Source organism: Heterocephalus glaber, unplaced genomic scaffold, assembly GCF_053883595.1.
Source record: "Heterocephalus glaber isolate CG9 unplaced genomic scaffold, H.glaber_assembly_v1.0 deba00001497, whole genome shotgun sequence".
NCBI lineage: Eukaryota > Metazoa > Chordata > Mammalia > Rodentia > Bathyergidae > Heterocephalus > Heterocephalus glaber.
The window spans coordinates 9,675,045-9,691,035 of NW_028258320.1; the positions used below are offsets into that span (position 1 = coordinate 9,675,045).

General features: G+C 57.5%; 1 protein-coding gene across 9 annotated transcripts in view; it reads right to left on the reverse strand.

Moving 5' to 3' along the window:
* Positions 1-209: 209 nt before the first annotated feature.
* The window catches only part of Zmiz1 (zinc finger MIZ-type containing 1), a 191,988-nt gene continuing 176,206 nt past the window's right edge, over positions 210-15,991 (reverse strand). For 8 of the 9 annotated variants that reach the window (XM_004846386.4, XM_004846383.4, XM_087184664.1 and 5 more), the window contains 12 exons: positions 15,452-15,529; positions 14,790-14,964; positions 14,389-14,530; positions 13,053-13,263; positions 12,096-12,201; positions 11,525-11,685; positions 10,181-10,248; positions 9,848-9,916; positions 9,310-9,554; positions 7,990-8,156; positions 5,033-5,302; positions 210-3,592 (listed from right to left, as the gene is read on the reverse strand). In XM_004846386.4, coding sequence (XP_004846443.1) covers positions 3,485-3,592; positions 5,033-5,302; positions 7,990-8,156; positions 9,310-9,554; positions 9,848-9,916; positions 10,181-10,248; positions 11,525-11,685; positions 12,096-12,201; positions 13,053-13,263; positions 14,389-14,530; positions 14,790-14,964; positions 15,452-15,529 — 1,800 coding nt within the window. In that variant the 3' untranslated portion in view covers positions 210-3,484. The remainder of the gene's footprint in view (positions 3,593-5,032; positions 5,303-7,989; positions 8,157-9,309; positions 9,555-9,847; positions 9,917-10,180; positions 10,249-11,524; positions 11,686-12,095; positions 12,202-13,052; positions 13,264-14,388; positions 14,531-14,789; positions 14,965-15,451; positions 15,530-15,991) is intronic. The other variant, XM_004846387.4, reaches the window with a different exon arrangement.

Sequence of the window (15,991 nt, forward strand, 5' to 3'; positions counted from 1 at the left end):
GTTTAAAAACAAAAGCAGAAAACACCCAGACCGCTCCTTCACAGCCACAAAATAGCTAATTCACCAAAACCTTCATTTTTGTCCATTTATTTAGAAAAAAATTAACATGGGCAAATGAGATACCTCAGTGTTACAAGAGTATAGAAATGTCTAGCAATAGTCAAATAATTTGATCTTTAAATACAAAATAACCACATGAACACCTAATATACAGGTTTCATCTGAATACATATTTATTAGATAAATATTAGAGGTTGTCACATCATCTAACTACATACAGCTTTGCAAGACTAGAAATCACAATTAGTTTTCTGAGCAGTTTAAAGTATGAAATGATTTTTGCATTGTACATATGATGTACAAAGACAATGATGGTCTGTGGGAATCACTTCAGGCTGCACTGGTGGGTGTGTGGATGTGGATATGTGTGAATCACCTGCGATCATGATATCAAAAATTATACAAAGTATGAATTTGGTTACAATTGTCTTCTGAAATCCCCGTTTCTTTTCATTATTTCCATAGCACCCTAAAAATACACAGGTGGTAGGACTAAGTACACTGAAGCTAAATAGTACATGTAGGTAAAATAAAAACAGAACAGAACTGCCTTTCCACACAGGTCAGAGTATATTACATGAGTGAGACAGAGGTGGAAAACTCACAAACGCTAACAAACAGGATCTAGTTTTTCCACGTTAAAATGGAGTTCCAAGCCATTTTTTTTGTTTTATTTCGTAAAATAAAAACAATACACATTCCGAGAGAAATGAATGCATTTGTTGACAGGTCTATTTCTCATTTACATATGTACACACGTCCCTTGAGTCGCTGCTGCTCACCTGCCCTGTCTGGACCAGTTGGGCCCAAGGCCCATTGGGAGCAGACTTGTAGCTCTCTGGGGGTTAGGGCTTCCATCAGAGAGAAAGTATTAGAAGTTTCTTAAAAAATAAAATGGCTACAGGGAACATGGTAAAGCTTCAAACCAAGGAGATGGGGGTGATTGCCTGTTCCAGGCCCTTCCGCCTGCCCGCTGGCTCTCAGTCTGTCTTGTGGAGTGGCGGCAGAATCGTGCCATGGGTGGGCTGATGCTTGTCATGGGAAGGTGGCTTGCTGAGGCCTCGTTTTTGCGGAGGTCATTTATGGCTGCAAGTCGTTGTCTGAAAACATCAGGGAAGGATCTTTCCAGAGCTCGGGCCTGCCTCTGCCCATGTTGCTGCCTTGACCTGCACCTGTGACTGCCCAGGGACCAGTTAGCCCTCAGTGATTGCTGCCTGTCCCTTACACCCTGGCTGAGCACCTGTCATTCTGGTCCCAGAGCAAGGGCTGCAGGCACCATGGATTGGAGCCGGCTGGAAGGGAAGCTCTGTAATGAGCTTGCTGGTGGAGGCTTGCTTGAGAGGGAACCCAAGCAACCAGCCTCAGGTGCCAGCCCAGAGATGGCAGCGAGGTGCCTGGAGTCTGGACTACTGTGAGCGGCTAGAACCTCTGCACTGGAAAGCTGAGGATAGGCCTGGGAGCAGGATCTGGGCACACTGTGACAAGACCCAGCAGGGACCCCAGGTCTTTCTGGGGCAGTCTCATGGCAGGAAGCAGGAGCTGCTAGAGAAGGCATTTGTCAGTTTGTCTACAGCTGAACATTCCAGATGGTCGGAAACAGAGGGTGGCCACCTGCCAGGCCACAGGCACTGGGCAGGGACAGCCACCAGCTGATTTGGGGATGGCTCTCAACAGTGGGCTGCCTGGTCTTCCAACTTCCAATGAAGCCACTCATTCTGTTCGCCCCTCATCTGTACAAATAGCCCTGGTTGCTTTTTTTTGTTTTTGTTTTTTTAAAAAAAAGGACTCGGTTTTTGTTGTTGAGTCAAGGTATTTTAAAAACACCAGCAAAGGCTATAACCAGGTCATGAAAATGTCGAATATTATCAAAGACAATACTAAAATATTCACAAAGATATTTACAAAAGCGATTCTTAAAATAAGTGATTTGCATACTGAACAACACACTGTTTGAAAAAACCTCCACGACAACAGGGACAAAGGAAGAGAAGGGGCGGGGTGATGGCAGCTCTCCTACAGAAAACCTTGTGCCGCTTGGTACGGTGACTGCAAGTCAACAGCTGGGGCCACCTTTCTGGTTTGATCCACAGAAGAGTGCCGGGGACCACCCACCATACAGAGGGAGATGGGAGAGTGACGGTGACTGAGGACACCGACAGTGGACGGCAGCAAGGAGAGAGCCCTGGGCGGTGGCAGCAGGGAAGGGCGCAAAGAACTTACAGATGGGACCCAAGTGACCGGACAACCTAGCATCACTACAGGCCGAGGCTCAGGGGACACGGACCAGCTCCCTGGGGACCCCGAAGTGCATGGAGTTAAGCAGTGGAGGAAGACCAGAGGCCGCTCGCTCTTGTGAAGCGAGCTCAGGAGGGGGAGGCTGGTGCCACAGGGACACTGGGAGTGGCCACAGGAACACTGCGGTGCATGCAACAGTGAGCACAGATGGGCAGGCAGGGAGGCTGGAGAGACGGGGGGGTGCCGAGCTCCTTCTGCCACCAACGCCTCATGTCCTGTGCTGGCCCTGCCTCTCTGCTGCACTGCGGCCACCCAGCAGGACAGAGGACATGGAGGGGAACGGATGTCCCATGAAAGTCTTGCAGAGTGGGTGGGTGGTGGGAAACAATGCAGGAAGGGAAACTGATTGCTTGCTGTCCAAGTGCGACGTTCCTGTCCTCCAGAGCTGTCACCAAATACCAAGTGGCCTGGGGTGAAGTTGTGAGTGTCTGGTGACATCCCCCATGGTCCCCAGCCCAGGGTACAATCACTCTAGCTGGATGCACATGCACACTCTCTCTGCCCCTCAAGGCTGGGCCCTGCTCTGGGTTTCCTGAGCCAGAGCCCTTCAATGACCCCCCTTTCCCACCAGTCCCCAGCAGGAATGGCAGCCCCTCCCTCAGATACAGAACCGTGTCCTCTCTCTGCCTTCTGAGGGAGCGTTCACAGGGCATCTCTTGGCTTAGAGGTTGGGGGCCAGAGCCACAGCCCTTGGCCCAGAGATTTCTCTTTCCTTCCCAGGGGTTTGTGCTTTTCTGTGGTGGGCAGCCAGTCTCACTGCAGCCAACTGTCACTGCTCCTCCAAGGTCCCTCTCTCAGGCTTGTCACTTGAAGGAGGCTCTGGGCCAGGAAGCAGGGAGCAGGGCTCCAATTTAGAAAATGGAAGAACCTTGGGGGCACCAAAATGTCAGCTACCTCTCGCTGGGCTGTGCCCCCTCAGCGGGTCGTCTTCAGGGCCTGCTCTGGCCGTGAGCCCTGGCCCAGGGTGTTCAGGGGGGCGCTGGCTGCGGTCCCACACAGCCTTCCCCAGCCACGCCCAGCCTGTGGTCCCGGAGAGGGGCGGCCTGAGGCGCAGGCTCCCAGGGGGCAAGTGTGGGGGGCAGACAGGGCAGGAGACAGAGTAGGAGGGATGACGCTGATGGGGGTGCTTTCAGTTGTTCTCAAAGAGAGATAGGAGGTCGTCATTGCTATTGCTCGGAAGGTCAGGGGGGTCCAGGTAGGAAAGGAGCTCATCAGGATTGGTGAGTTCTGGCAGGAGCTGCAAAAGAGGAAGTCAGGAGTCCTTGTGAGGGGGTCACGGGGGGCGGGTGCAGGAGTCCTGCAGCCTGTGCCCTTCTCTGCCACCTGTCTCCCAGGCCCTGGGCCACCTTGCCTCCTTGGGGCAAGACCCATACTCACTTCAAGCCTGGGACAGAGGAGCTTTCAGCCCACCAGTGCGGAGCTGAGCAGGAGCCTGCATTTATTTATTTATTTGGTACCAGAAATTGGACCCAGGGCCTTTGCACTGAGCTATATCCCAGCCCATTTAAAAATTCTGATAGAGTCTTGTGCTAAGTCACTCAGTTAACTTTCGGTCCTCCTGCCTCTGTCTCCGAGTGCTGGGACTAGAGGTGTGTGCCACCAATCCCAGCTAAGAGCATTTCTCTGCCCTCTCAGACCCGCCATGAGCAATTGCAGGTCACACAGCAGAGGCCACATGGCATCCCGTGGGAGTGCAAGGACTGGGGCTGTGGGGAGGCCAGGGGGACACTCAGTGGCCAGCCCTGGATCTGTCCCCAGAGCTCCTTGGGGAGGCTGTGGTTGGCCCACTGTCCTCTACCCTTTCCTGTGACTTCCTTGGAGTCTTTATGTTCATGAAGTGAGGGGGCCTCATGCATCCAAAAACCTCCCACTGGCCTGGCCTGGAGGGGGCTGGGTGGGCACCCAACATGGCTGCCGAGTGAGGAAGTGCCAAGCACTCTGACAGGAGGGCCAGGAGGGGAGGGACACAAGCGGCAGAACACAGCCCTTAGTGGTGTCCTGTCCCCTCCCAGCCAGCCCTGTCCAGCTGCCCAGCCCCAACCACTCAATCAGCGCCCCTCACCTTCCTGACCAGTTAGACCGAAAGGCAGGAGACTCCTGAGCCTCAGCTGCTCCCACCCAGACTGTGACCTGAAGCCGATCCCACTGCGCCACCCCGTCCCATCACCCCACACAGGGGCCGCTTTCGGGGAGCGATGGAGCAAGCGGAAGCAGGGAATGGACAACAAGTGGACAAAACACTGCAGACAGACAAGACCAGCAAGACAGACAGAGGGGCCCTGTCTTGCCCAGTGCCGCCCTGGCCTAGGGCCGGAGAGGGGCAGATACACAGACAGCAAGCTCAACACGGGGTGGGTGAGGACGAGGCTGGGAAAGAGGAAAGGAACCCTCCAGGCCGCCTTCAGAGCCCCAAAGGATGCTGCCAGGGCCTGGGTGGATGGGGCAGGGCTGGGAACCGGACTGTAGCCAAGGGGCCTGTGGGCAGGGACCCTCAGGGACACAGCCCCACAAGGGGCTTCCTGGTGCTGGAGCCAGGGGGGGCTGGCTGGGGCCCACCCGTCACCCACCCGGCTTCCCCACCGGGGGCCTTGTGCCCTCAACACCCCCCCTTCTCTCGGGCAGGTCCTGGTGCCAGGCCTGGCCCCAGGCCAAGGCGCACAGTGTGACCCCAACTTACATCCAGTGAAGGCTCCGGCATGTCGGACGCTCCCTGCGCTCCGGCCTGACCCTCTAAGGCTGAGGAGGGGTTAAAGGTCAGGTCGCTGTGTGGATGGTTGCTGGGAGCGGCCTGTGGCGGCTGCCGGGGAGGCTGGGAAGGAGGAGGAGGAGGAGGAGGAGGAGCCCCACTGTGATGTAATGGAGGCCCTGACTGGCTGCTGGGGTGTGGTACGTGCAAACCTTGTTGTATGGAGGGATGGGGCTGGTCAGAACTGCCAGCGTGGGGCATCTGGAGGAGGAGAGAGCAGGAGAGAAGAGAGGTGAGGTGACGAGGTACAGCGACGAGATGCCTGGAGAAAATGAAAACCAACAAACCGGGGAGATCACGAACCCCAAAACAAAGCTGCCCCTTTAGCTGAATGGTGGTTGTCGCTTTTTTTTTTTTTTTGAGACAGGGTCTCACTACGTATTTAGGCTGGTCTTGAACTGATCCTGCCTCGGCCTCCTGAGGCTGGGATTACACGCGTGTGCCACCACATCTGGCTTTTCTTTTTTTGGCAGAAAAACAGAATCTATCCTCCCTGAAAACTGCTGCTGATCAGGGAGGCTGTGGAGAAGGCAGTGGAGCCAGAAGGGCTTCGAGATGGGCGCTTCTGAGGCCCTCTGCTCCCCATCCCAACACTGTCACCACAACAAACAACAGCGAGGGCAGGATGGAGAAGCCAAATGGGCACATTCTGGGGCCCGGCGAGGCGGTGGGTGCTGCCGGCAGCGTGTGCAGGCCCTTGAGGGCTGGGGCAGCACAGAGCAGATGCAGACACACAGCACAGGGCAGGCATGCAGCTCAGGACTGGGACTGTGCCCCCAAGTGGCCCCGGATAGGGGCTGAGGCTGGGCACCGAGACCACGCACCATGGCCGGCTGCCTAGGAGGGAACCTGGGTGATGTCAAGGGGACAGAGCAGGGCAGGAACTGGGTGACCAGGCCATCTCAGCACACAGTGGCTCTTCCTCCTAACGGGGCACAAGGGGACGCCCTGCTGGGGCTGGTGGTGTCCCAGCCCTACAGCACACCCACTAGACAATCTGCAGCCGTGGGCAGGCAGTGAAGGGTGGGGAGATGTGAATATGCCCCGTGTCTGGCTGCTGTGCCCAGTGAGCTCTCCCTGGGAGTTTCTGCAGGTGGACATCCGAAAGCCCTCACTCACTCAGAGCTGCCCGAAGGGGCCCCAGCCCCGGTAGCCCTCGGCCAGGCTTCTGGTCCCCTCACCCCGCCCCATCATCTGGCCGCACAGAAAACATTTCTGAGTTCCTCCTTTGTGGGTTTGTAAGCCCAGCAGCCAGGCCACCCCAGCTCCTCTTCCTTTCTGCTGCAAGCAGCTCCCTAAGCCCTCCATGGGTTGGCCTCTGCCACAGTCCAGGCGGCTTCTTCTCAGGGTGCAGGGCCCCATTCCAATGTGACACCCAACAGCACAGTGTGCTTCCAGCCCTGGTCTTAGTAATTAGGGAGGTCGCACAACTATGGGGTTGGGATGGGGGAACTGTGTGGGGGAAGACACAGGAGAAGGCTGAGGAAGGAGGCTGCCAGCTCCTGTTCGCATCTCCGAAACTCTTCTCAGCCTTCCAGATGCCTCACAGTGCCCAGCTCAGGACAGACGGGCCCTGGTCTTAGGACTCAGCCCTCGACCTTGGTAGGGGTGGGAATATCTCAGGGCTTGGAGGGTGTAGGTCATCACTGCTGGAGTCTTCCAGCCAGGCCAGAAATGCACAGGGACCCCTCCCAACTGCCTGCTTGACTGACTGCCCCTCCCCACTGGGCATAGCTGTACTTCTCGGTCTGGTTGCCTTCTACTGAGCGGAAGGACGGGGCACAGTGGGGAGCATCAACCTACAGGCCCACGTTCCCTGAACAGAGCCCTGGCAGCAGTGCTACCAGAAGGCAGGAAAAAGCCAGGCGGGGAAGTGGAAGCGGATGACCTTCCCACTGCCACCTTCCAGGATTACGGTCCATGAGGGCTTGGGATGTGTGTTTATGCACATGAGTGATTCCTGAATATGCAGTGCCAGGGTCCCGGGGAGCAGGGCTGAGAAAGGAGAAGCCCCCAGTCCCCGCAGCTGGAAGCTCCATGGGGCAGAGTTAATGGCCCCCTCGCTGAGAATGAGGGGAAGGCAGGGCCAGGAGCAGCACAAGCCAGGTGCCCCTTCCTTTCCTGCCATGCAACAGAAGGTGTGGGAGCCGGTGTGATCCTTCCCATTCAGGGCTTCTGAAGCGCTGCCTGGCCCTGGGGAGACCCTGGCTCCTCTCTCTGGCTGGTATGGTCTTCAACAACTGCCCTTGCCCCTGAAGAGAGTGTAGAGTGCAGAATGACTGAGGCCTCTGACAAGCGAGTTCAGCCGTTGGCCCTCAGTTTTCCCAGAACTCTTTTAACTATTCTCCCTCCACCCACACCCCTTCAGAGCTGGTGTCTGTGAGCACAAGCCCTCTGTCTCGCTCATACCTGGCACAAATGAACCTAGGGCATGGCTCAGAAAACATTTACTAAATAGACAGGAAGGGTCCAACCCGTGCTAATAGGGACTCAGACAACAGCCAGCTCCTGTCACTGCTGCTAGGTAAAGTCCTGTGCGGCCGGAATCCCGTGTACCATGTAAGAGTGTGTGAGGGGAGGTGGAGTGCAGTATGGTGGTGGTGTGCATGTGTGTGTGTCTGTCACATGTGTGTGGGGAGGAGCCTGGAGCCTCTCCATCTCTGGAGAATCGAAAGTCCTGAACAAAACAACCAAGCTCACGGATGCTCACAGAGCACACCAGACCCCTCACTCACTTCTGAGCCCCAGACCCAATTCTTACGTCTTCCCCTTTGCTGGAAAGGGAAACGGGAGAGCCTTCTGCCCCAGCCAGCCCCTGATGGAGGCTGGGGGCGGGGGGGGGGCGGTGAGGGGACAGTGGGGACATGGTGGGAGGAGGCGGTACTCACAGTTTCCTGCATGGGGTGACTGAGGGGCTTCTCGAGGGCGGCCATGGTGTTGGGCATGTCTGGGGGGTGGGAGAGCTGGGGAGGCCCGTGCATGAAGTCATTCATGGACGTCCCGCTGGGGTTCCCATGGGGGAAGTCAAAGTTGCCATGGCCCTGGTAGTTGTTGCCTGGGGAGGGAACAAGATGGGGACAAGGGTTACCCAGGGGGAGGTGGCCACCCCCGGGGAACAGGGTCAGAGCTCAAAGCCAGGCTCTTTCTCTCTAGAGGCTGCAGGACACACCACGTGGTGACCTCGGCCCGTGGGCCAGGGGGTCCTGGTGCACATGTTCTGCTCCTGTGGAGGTCGGAGGGGCAGAGTGCAGAGAGGGGATGCCAGCTCCCATGGGGCAGGACACAGATCGAGGCCCAAGTCTGCACCTGGACAGGAGCTGCTGGGCTCTTCCCCTGAGGTCATGTTTCCTAAAGGGGACTCAGGCCCACAGGGTCTTCTGCTAAGTCCACAGAGAAAGTGGAACCAGGGTCAAGATGACCTAGCCAAGGGACATCGGTCCAACCTCTCCACCCACTGCCCTCTACCACACAGCAATGACAAGACTCGGGGTCAGTGGTGGGACGCTGAGGTCTGGGCATGCGGTGGGACTCCAGTGAGGTGCACTAATGTCACTGGGCTGCTTGCTCATCAAGTGGGAGCCCTGGGGACATGAGACTAGGGTACCGGCAGGGAGGTGCCACCCTCAGTGTCGGGTGGGGGATATTCTAGGAAGCAAGTGGCATGAGAGTGAAGCTTGGTCTGAGCAGCAAGGAGTCAAAAATGGTGACCTGGGTGGTCAAGGCTGGGATCCCTGGAGGAACAGGGACAATTAGAGATGTCACAGAAAAATGCAGGTGGACTCAGCTATCTCAGCTAGCAGAGCAGGCCCTGAAGGCCCTGGCACAGGCTGCTGTTGCCCCAGGTCTAAAGACTCGAGGGTTGTTCTTCTGGGGGTATGTCACCTCTGACTCTCCATTCTCCCCAACTTTTTTCCCTAGTACTGGGGACTGAACCCAGGACCTCTGCACTAAGTGACACACACCCTCGTTCAGCCCCTTTTAAAATTTAATTTAATTTTTTAAAAATTTGAGACAGGGTCTTGCTTAATTCACTAAGTTGCCCGAGCATCCCCTCTCCCAGCTTGTTTAAGGGAATTTCATCTGCTACTTTGCTGATGGGAAACTTCAGGAGTACTATACAAAGACAGGTGACCTCCTCAAGGTCACTTGGCATAGAAACCCTGTGCCCTGTGGACTCGGGGCTGCCTCTGTGTCCCTCCATCACCCACCTTGGCTGCTGTAGTCACTGGAGTTCGTGCCCCCGGGGGGAGGCGGGAGCGGGTACGGGGATGGGCCGGGGCCCAGGGCTGCAATCATCTCCATGACGTTGGGCATGATCATCTGGCTGGGGCTCATGGTCTTGAACCGCTTGGAGGGGATGCCATCAGGGTCATCCTTGATGTGCAGGTCCGACTTGATGGGCACTGGCCGCCAGCTGCATGTGGGGTCGATGGTGACCTCTTCAAACTCGGAGCTAGGGGAGGAAAAGGCCCTGGCTGAGGTGCTGGGGTGCCTGCCTTTGGAGACAGAAGCCCACACCAGGCCCCTGGCCTGGTTCTCCACACCATGCCCAGTGCAGAGCCTGGCAGCTGGGAAAACCCAAGGGCTGCTTTGGGCAATGCTGGTATCCTGTCTGGCTGAGTCCTGTCCCTTCCGGAATGCTCAGTGCCCTCAGAATCGCCAAGGTACAGTGGTAGGCAGTGGGAGGTGTGGTCAGGGCTGCTGTACCCTTCCCTCTCCCCTCCAATCCAGCAGGGCCCCACTTACTGTTGGATGGCGTTCAGGATCCCCCACATGTACTGATCTACCTCCAGCCCCTCCAGCAGAGCAGTTTTACTGGAAGAGAGGGGGTTTGGCCTTAGGTCTTAGACTCGAGGAGGTAGGGGCACAGTCCACCCTCCCTCCTGTGGCCACGAGAGCCTGCTCTGCTGCTGGTACTACTGAGGAACAGAGAGGGCAGCTCTGTGACAGCCACACAGCAGGGCACCCAGAACTCCTCTGCCAGGTCTTCAGCTGTTTTGATTTTAGGGCAGGTAGAGGCCAAAGTGAAGGCCCAGAGGAAGGCCAGGTGGCAAAGCCCCAAGCAATGGCACCACTCACTTGCACACAGGACACCTCCAGGTCCCTCTCTCGCAATTCAGCTGCAAGTACGACTCCAGGTCAAAGCACTGCAGAGGCCAGAGACAGAGAGACAGGTGAGATTCAGAAGCTGCCTCACCACACCTCGGAGACCCTTGGGAAGATTTTCCCACCAGGCAAGAAGACAGGCAGAGGGTAGAACAAAGGTGCTTTACATCTAAATTGTCCCCTTAAAGCCCCATGAGCTCCTAGGTGGGGCTTCTGGGAAGGTGACTGAATCATAGACGCCCATAGCTGAGTTGTAAGGAGGTGGGGTCTGGTCGGAAGAGCCACGTTCCTGGGGCGTGGCCTGGAAGGGTCTAAGGTATCTCCCTCTCCAGCTCCTTCCTCCCTTGTCTGTGTGCTTCCTGGTCACCATGGTGCAAGCAGCTTTTCCTCCACTATGCTCTCTGCCACATCGGTTCTGTTTTTAAACCTGCTGAACATGGACTGCAACTTCTGAAGTGTGAGCCAAAATAAACTTCTCCGCTAAGTTATGGGTGTCAGGTACTGTGTCCCAGAGATGAGAATATAACTGAGACAAAAGGCTATGCCTCCCCCGTGCTGCTCACAGTGAACCAGATCACACCACTGCGGGCCACATGACCCTATGCTTACGTCCTCTGAGCAGCCTTCCTGGCCCCCTCCCCAGCTGCCTCTCGCTGTTTTGTCCCTCAACGGCCTCTCTCACTGAGCCCACTGGCAGCATGGACTCTGGCCACCCCCTTGGCCAGCCCAGGCACCAAGGACAAACTGCAAGGCCATTCATCTGTGTCAGATAAATAAAGGGACTGCACCACCCTTGTAGTGCTTCTTTCAGAGCGGGGGAGGCTCAGGACCAGCTGTGCCCCACAGAGGGGCTGAGGGTGATAGTCGAGGGAAACTCTGCATGCTCACACCCATCTGTGCAGGGATGGCTCCTTGGACACCCTTTCTGGGAGAACTTCCTGAGCAGCCGCCACACAATAAATCTCTCCCATCATGGGTTGTGCCTATTTTCCTGAGCTCTGTCACAGACTTCCAGGACTGTGATAGTCACTTGTACCACAGCCCGTCCTGGGCACCCGATGAGGGCAAAGCCCTGGTCACAGTGGCATACTAGGCAGAGGCGGGCCTGCCCTCTGGTCCTGAATGCAGCTGTAGGAGCTGGGTGGGATTTCTAGCTGGTGCCTACCATCCGCCAGAGTAAGGACCCCAGCCCTGAGATGCAGAGACAGATGACAGTAGAAGTGACATCAGCTGCTGACCACATCTCGGGAGGCTGGAGACAGGTCCCACCCCTGCCATCCCTGCCAGACTCCAAGGAGCTGGTCCTGCACCCCTCACCTGGACATGCTTGCAATCATGGCCTCGAGCAGGCAGCTGGATACGCCGGAATGTGATGGGGCACTTCAGGGACACCTTGATGGCCGTCTGCTCCACGCCATCCTCCCCGTTCAGGGTTGTGTTGCCCGACGAGGCTGCCACGCTGCTGAAGTTCCGCTTGACTGGGGGGCAGGGGCACAGGCAAATGAGGAGGGCGGGGCAGTCCTGAGAGTGGTCTCCACTGCGTGTGCTCCTAGGCAAGCCCTAGCTCCCCTCCTCCAAGTGTGGAACTGGCAGGCTGAGCAGGGGCTCACAGCTCTGCAGAACAGGTCCTGCCTCTGCCTGTGCTAGGAACTGAGGATTCTGCAAAGCTGGCAGAAACCTAGCCTGGCACATCTCTGATTTACTGGGTCAGCGAAAAGTCCCTTCTGTAGCTTCTGCTCTCAATTCTGCGGGTGTGGGAATGGGAAACGACAACTGCCTGGTGGGATTCGGGGTGCGAGGGCAGAAGCTGAATCAGGGTGGGGGTGATGGCACGGTGCCCCCGGGGGCAAGTCACCTCTGGCTCCCACGCACCACACGACTGACTCACTTTTTGTGATGCAGTGCTCTGCCGGCAGGAGGCGCTTCTTCAGCAGGCCCTGCAGCACCGAGCGCACAGAGGGCCGGTGCACCAGCTGCAGCACGAACAAGTGTGACTGCGGAAGACAGTGACACTGCTTGTCCCTGCCTGCTGTGTCACCTGGCCCACCCACAGCTCCATGGCCTGGGCTGCTCCCAGGCCTGAAAGTCCCCAAAGTCCTCTCTAGGAGAGGTTCCTCCAGGACCTGGAAGAGAGAGCTCTAAAAGCTGGGGACCCTGGGCTGAGGTCACCTCCCTGGGACGGCAGGATGAAAAGTGGATGTGGCTATGGGACACTCAGACCAGGACTGTAGCCCAGCGGGCTTCCCATCCTCCCGCACCACTGTGCCTGTCCTGCATATTCAGCCCTTCCCCCTGCTCCTCCAGGAAGCTGTCCAGGACTGCACCCCAACCACCCAACCTGGCTTCACTCAGGGAGCTGCCCAGCCTTGAACATCCCTGTTCCGGTGACTTCTGTCACCGCAACCTCAGTGGCCCTATGCTGAAAAGGGCAAGACCAGAGCATTATCTTGGGTCCTCCCTCGAGTGGCCATGCAATTCATTTCCATGCAAGTTTCCAAAGGAAGTCCTGTGTGCCAGCGCCTGACCTCCAGGGACAAGATTAACTGCCCAAGACCAGAGTCCTGGGTGGGAGGGACATGTGCACACACTCCTCTGAGACAACTGGGCTGGGTGACAAAGGGAGAGAACTAACCCTGGGTTTAGCAGTGGCCTGTCTGGGGGTAAATGTGGTTAGAGTATGAAAATCACATGCAAATGAGGGGAGGGCTGACCGAAGCTTTGAAGGACACGGGGCTCCACCAATGAAAGATGGGGGTGGCTACTGGGAGGCTGGGGCCTGAGCAGTAAAGCAGCCCTTGACCTGAGGGCCTTGTGTGTGTCTTGCCCCTGTGACTGCCATACTCACGCAGCAGCAGGCAGTAACCGTGATCTGGATGGTGTTGCGGCCCGGCTGGCACACGTGCTTGAGGTGCAGCGGCTTGTGGGAGGTCTTGTTGTCCCCGCGCTCGATGGTGAGGGGCGTCGCATTGACGCTGACCTGCACCGAGGCCGGCCAATTGGTGTTCATCTGCCGGTCCTCATGGTGATAGCACTTGAACTGCAGCTCCAGGTCAGACCTGGGGGGCACGTGGGATGTGGGGCAGGGCTCAGGTCTGCTGTAAGCCCCCCACACCCGTGCCCCTGCTTCATCTTCCCACACGGGTTCAAAACCTAACACCCTTACTCCAGCCCTGGCTCTGGCTGCAACCTCCCCTGTCCTTCCACTGCCAGGGTGAGTCTGCTTCCCCAGGACACAGACAGAGAGACAAAAGATCGCTGTGAGGCTGAGTCTCCATCTCCACAACCGTGGGGGCAGCAGCCTCTCCCGGCCAGGGGACCCCAGATAAGGCACGTGGGCCAGCAGCACCCCAGCCTAGTTCTATCCTCTGCCGGAAGTCCCCCAGCTTAAGCATCCTGTGTCCTGAATACCTTCCCAGCTCTGAGTCCCTGGCACCCCACAGGGCTGGCTCCGAGGTGTGAGTCTGTGACAGAGTGCTGCATGAGTGTACCCGGGCCAGAGAAGAGTGAATCCAGACTTCAGGGAGCCCACTGAGCGGGGGGGGCGGGGCGGGGGGGGGGCCACGCGGGGACGGGGGACGACTCTAGTTCCAGGCATGGGGTGAGTGTCAGGGAGCCTTGCTCGAGAACAGAGGACTCAGCAGGGAGACACCGCATGTTGGTGCTGGCATCCAAGAGACCGGGCCCCGTCTCTGCTCTGTGTTTGGCAGCTGAGAGAATCACCTCCAATTCCTTGTCTAGCCTCAGCTTCTCCGTTTATCAAAGGCGAAAGCACTGTCTGCCTCCACGATTGTGGCAGGGCCCAGGCCAGGAGGGGACCCCAGACCCTACCCAGACCTTCTGGCCAGCCCTACCACCCTTGCCAGCCTTGTGTCTACACATGAGAGCTAGGTTCAAATTCTTCACCGCTTTTCCCTCTTGCCAGCTCAGGACCTCTCCTGGGATGCCCTGCTTCTCAGCCTTGCAGCCAAGCTGGCGCCTCTGCCTAGGGCAAGTCCCCCAAAACGCAGGTCTGGGCCAAGTGATGGCAGTTCCCAGCCCTTGGGCCAGGCTGTCTTGGCCTCGATCCCTCCCTGTACCTGTGGGTTTCCAGGGCAGGTGACAGGAGGCTGCTGCCACTTCCAGTGCAAAGCCACACCCAGCCCAGAGCAGCAGTGAAGCGGGGGTCAGGGGTCCACACTCACCTCCACATCAGTGTCTGGTGCACCGTGGGCCGCAGATGAAACACGTGGTTGCTGACGGCCAAGTTGTGCTCCAGGCGGAAGGGCTCCAGCACCACGCCATCCCGCACGGGGAATGTGAGCCTCAGCTCGTCATTGTGGTTGGCTGGGGATAGGGCATGGATGAGCCACGTGCCAAAGGCTGCACGCTCAGGGGGACAGACCCGGGACCCAGAGACACAGAAGCCAGGCTGTGCCCATGCACACTAGGGGCCCCTTCAAGTCCACCTGGCCACGCCCCCTTCTTCCGCCACTGGCTCCCTGCTCTCAGGCCCCCTGCCCTTTCTGCCCCCTCCCCCACCTAGCCCAACTTCCAAGCCCCCCGGCTCCTGGCTGAAGAGGGAGCGTGGGGCCGGGGCCCTTACCTGGGGGCGGTGGCAGAGCGCTCATATTTGGCTTGATGTCGGGCGGGAAGGGTGGTTTGACATCTTGGCTGGGGGACAGGTAGGGGGGGATGCTGCTCCCAGGGGTCATGGGAGGCGTGGGGTTCCCTGGAACAGGTGAGTGGGGGTAATTGGCCACAGGAACCGGCCTGGGAGGCTGGAGGAAAGAGAAACCACAAATAGGTTACAGGGTCACAGGGATGGAAGGGCCTATGGCTATGAATGCACACCCCACTTTCTCCAGGGGAAAACCACTCTCTCCTGCAGGCCTTGACTTCTGCGTGGAAGGCCAGCTGGCCCAGGGAGGACCCCCATCCCCATGTGGGTGCACGCTGCAGGGTGGGTGGATGCAGACTTCCAGGTCCAGGGTGGTGGGGGACTTGCCTGAGCCACCTGGGAGGACAGGAGAGCTGGACCAAGCCAGGCAGGCTCCCTATATCATGGCCAAAGGCCACGACCCCCTCTCCTCTCTCAGGCCTCAGTCCACACTTGTCCTCCAGCCCCCCTCCCCGAGCTGTGGCATCTGTTACCCGGAGTGGACAGGCGGGAAGACCACCCCACCCATGGACACCCACGGGTATCCAAAGGGGCTGAGACAGAAAGAGAGAGGCCCGACTGCTGGTGCACCGTGGGGAGGGACGTACCCTGTTGACACCGCCCTGGCTGTAGTTGCTGTAGCTGCTGCCCGAGAAGGTGTTGCTTTGTCCATTAAACTGCTCTGGCTGTTAAGACAAGACAGGCGGCGCTGGGAAGGGAGCAGGAAGCCCCTGCAGCCCGATTCCCTCCTGATGCTGAGATCCGCTGGATAAACAGCCAGGGTGGGAATCGGAAGGGTTGAGCAGGTCACCCTTTGAGGACAACTTTCTGCCTGCCTCTGTCCATAGCTATTACTTTAGCAAAAAGAAACCGGTAACACCTAGCATTCTGACTATGGAGCAAAACTTGTAAAGCCATGTGGCAGATGGTCATACAGGCTAGCGGGGATCCCTTGGCAAGTAAAATAATGAAACATCTTCACTTCTCTTAGTATTTTCATTTGAGACAGAGTCCTGTTATGTCTCCAGAAATATGTCTGCTATGTCTCCAGAGTCCAGGCTGGCCTTGAACTAACTATGTAGCTCAGGCAGGCCTCGAATTTGCATGGATCCTTTTGTCTCAGCTTCCCAAGTACTGGGATTACAAGT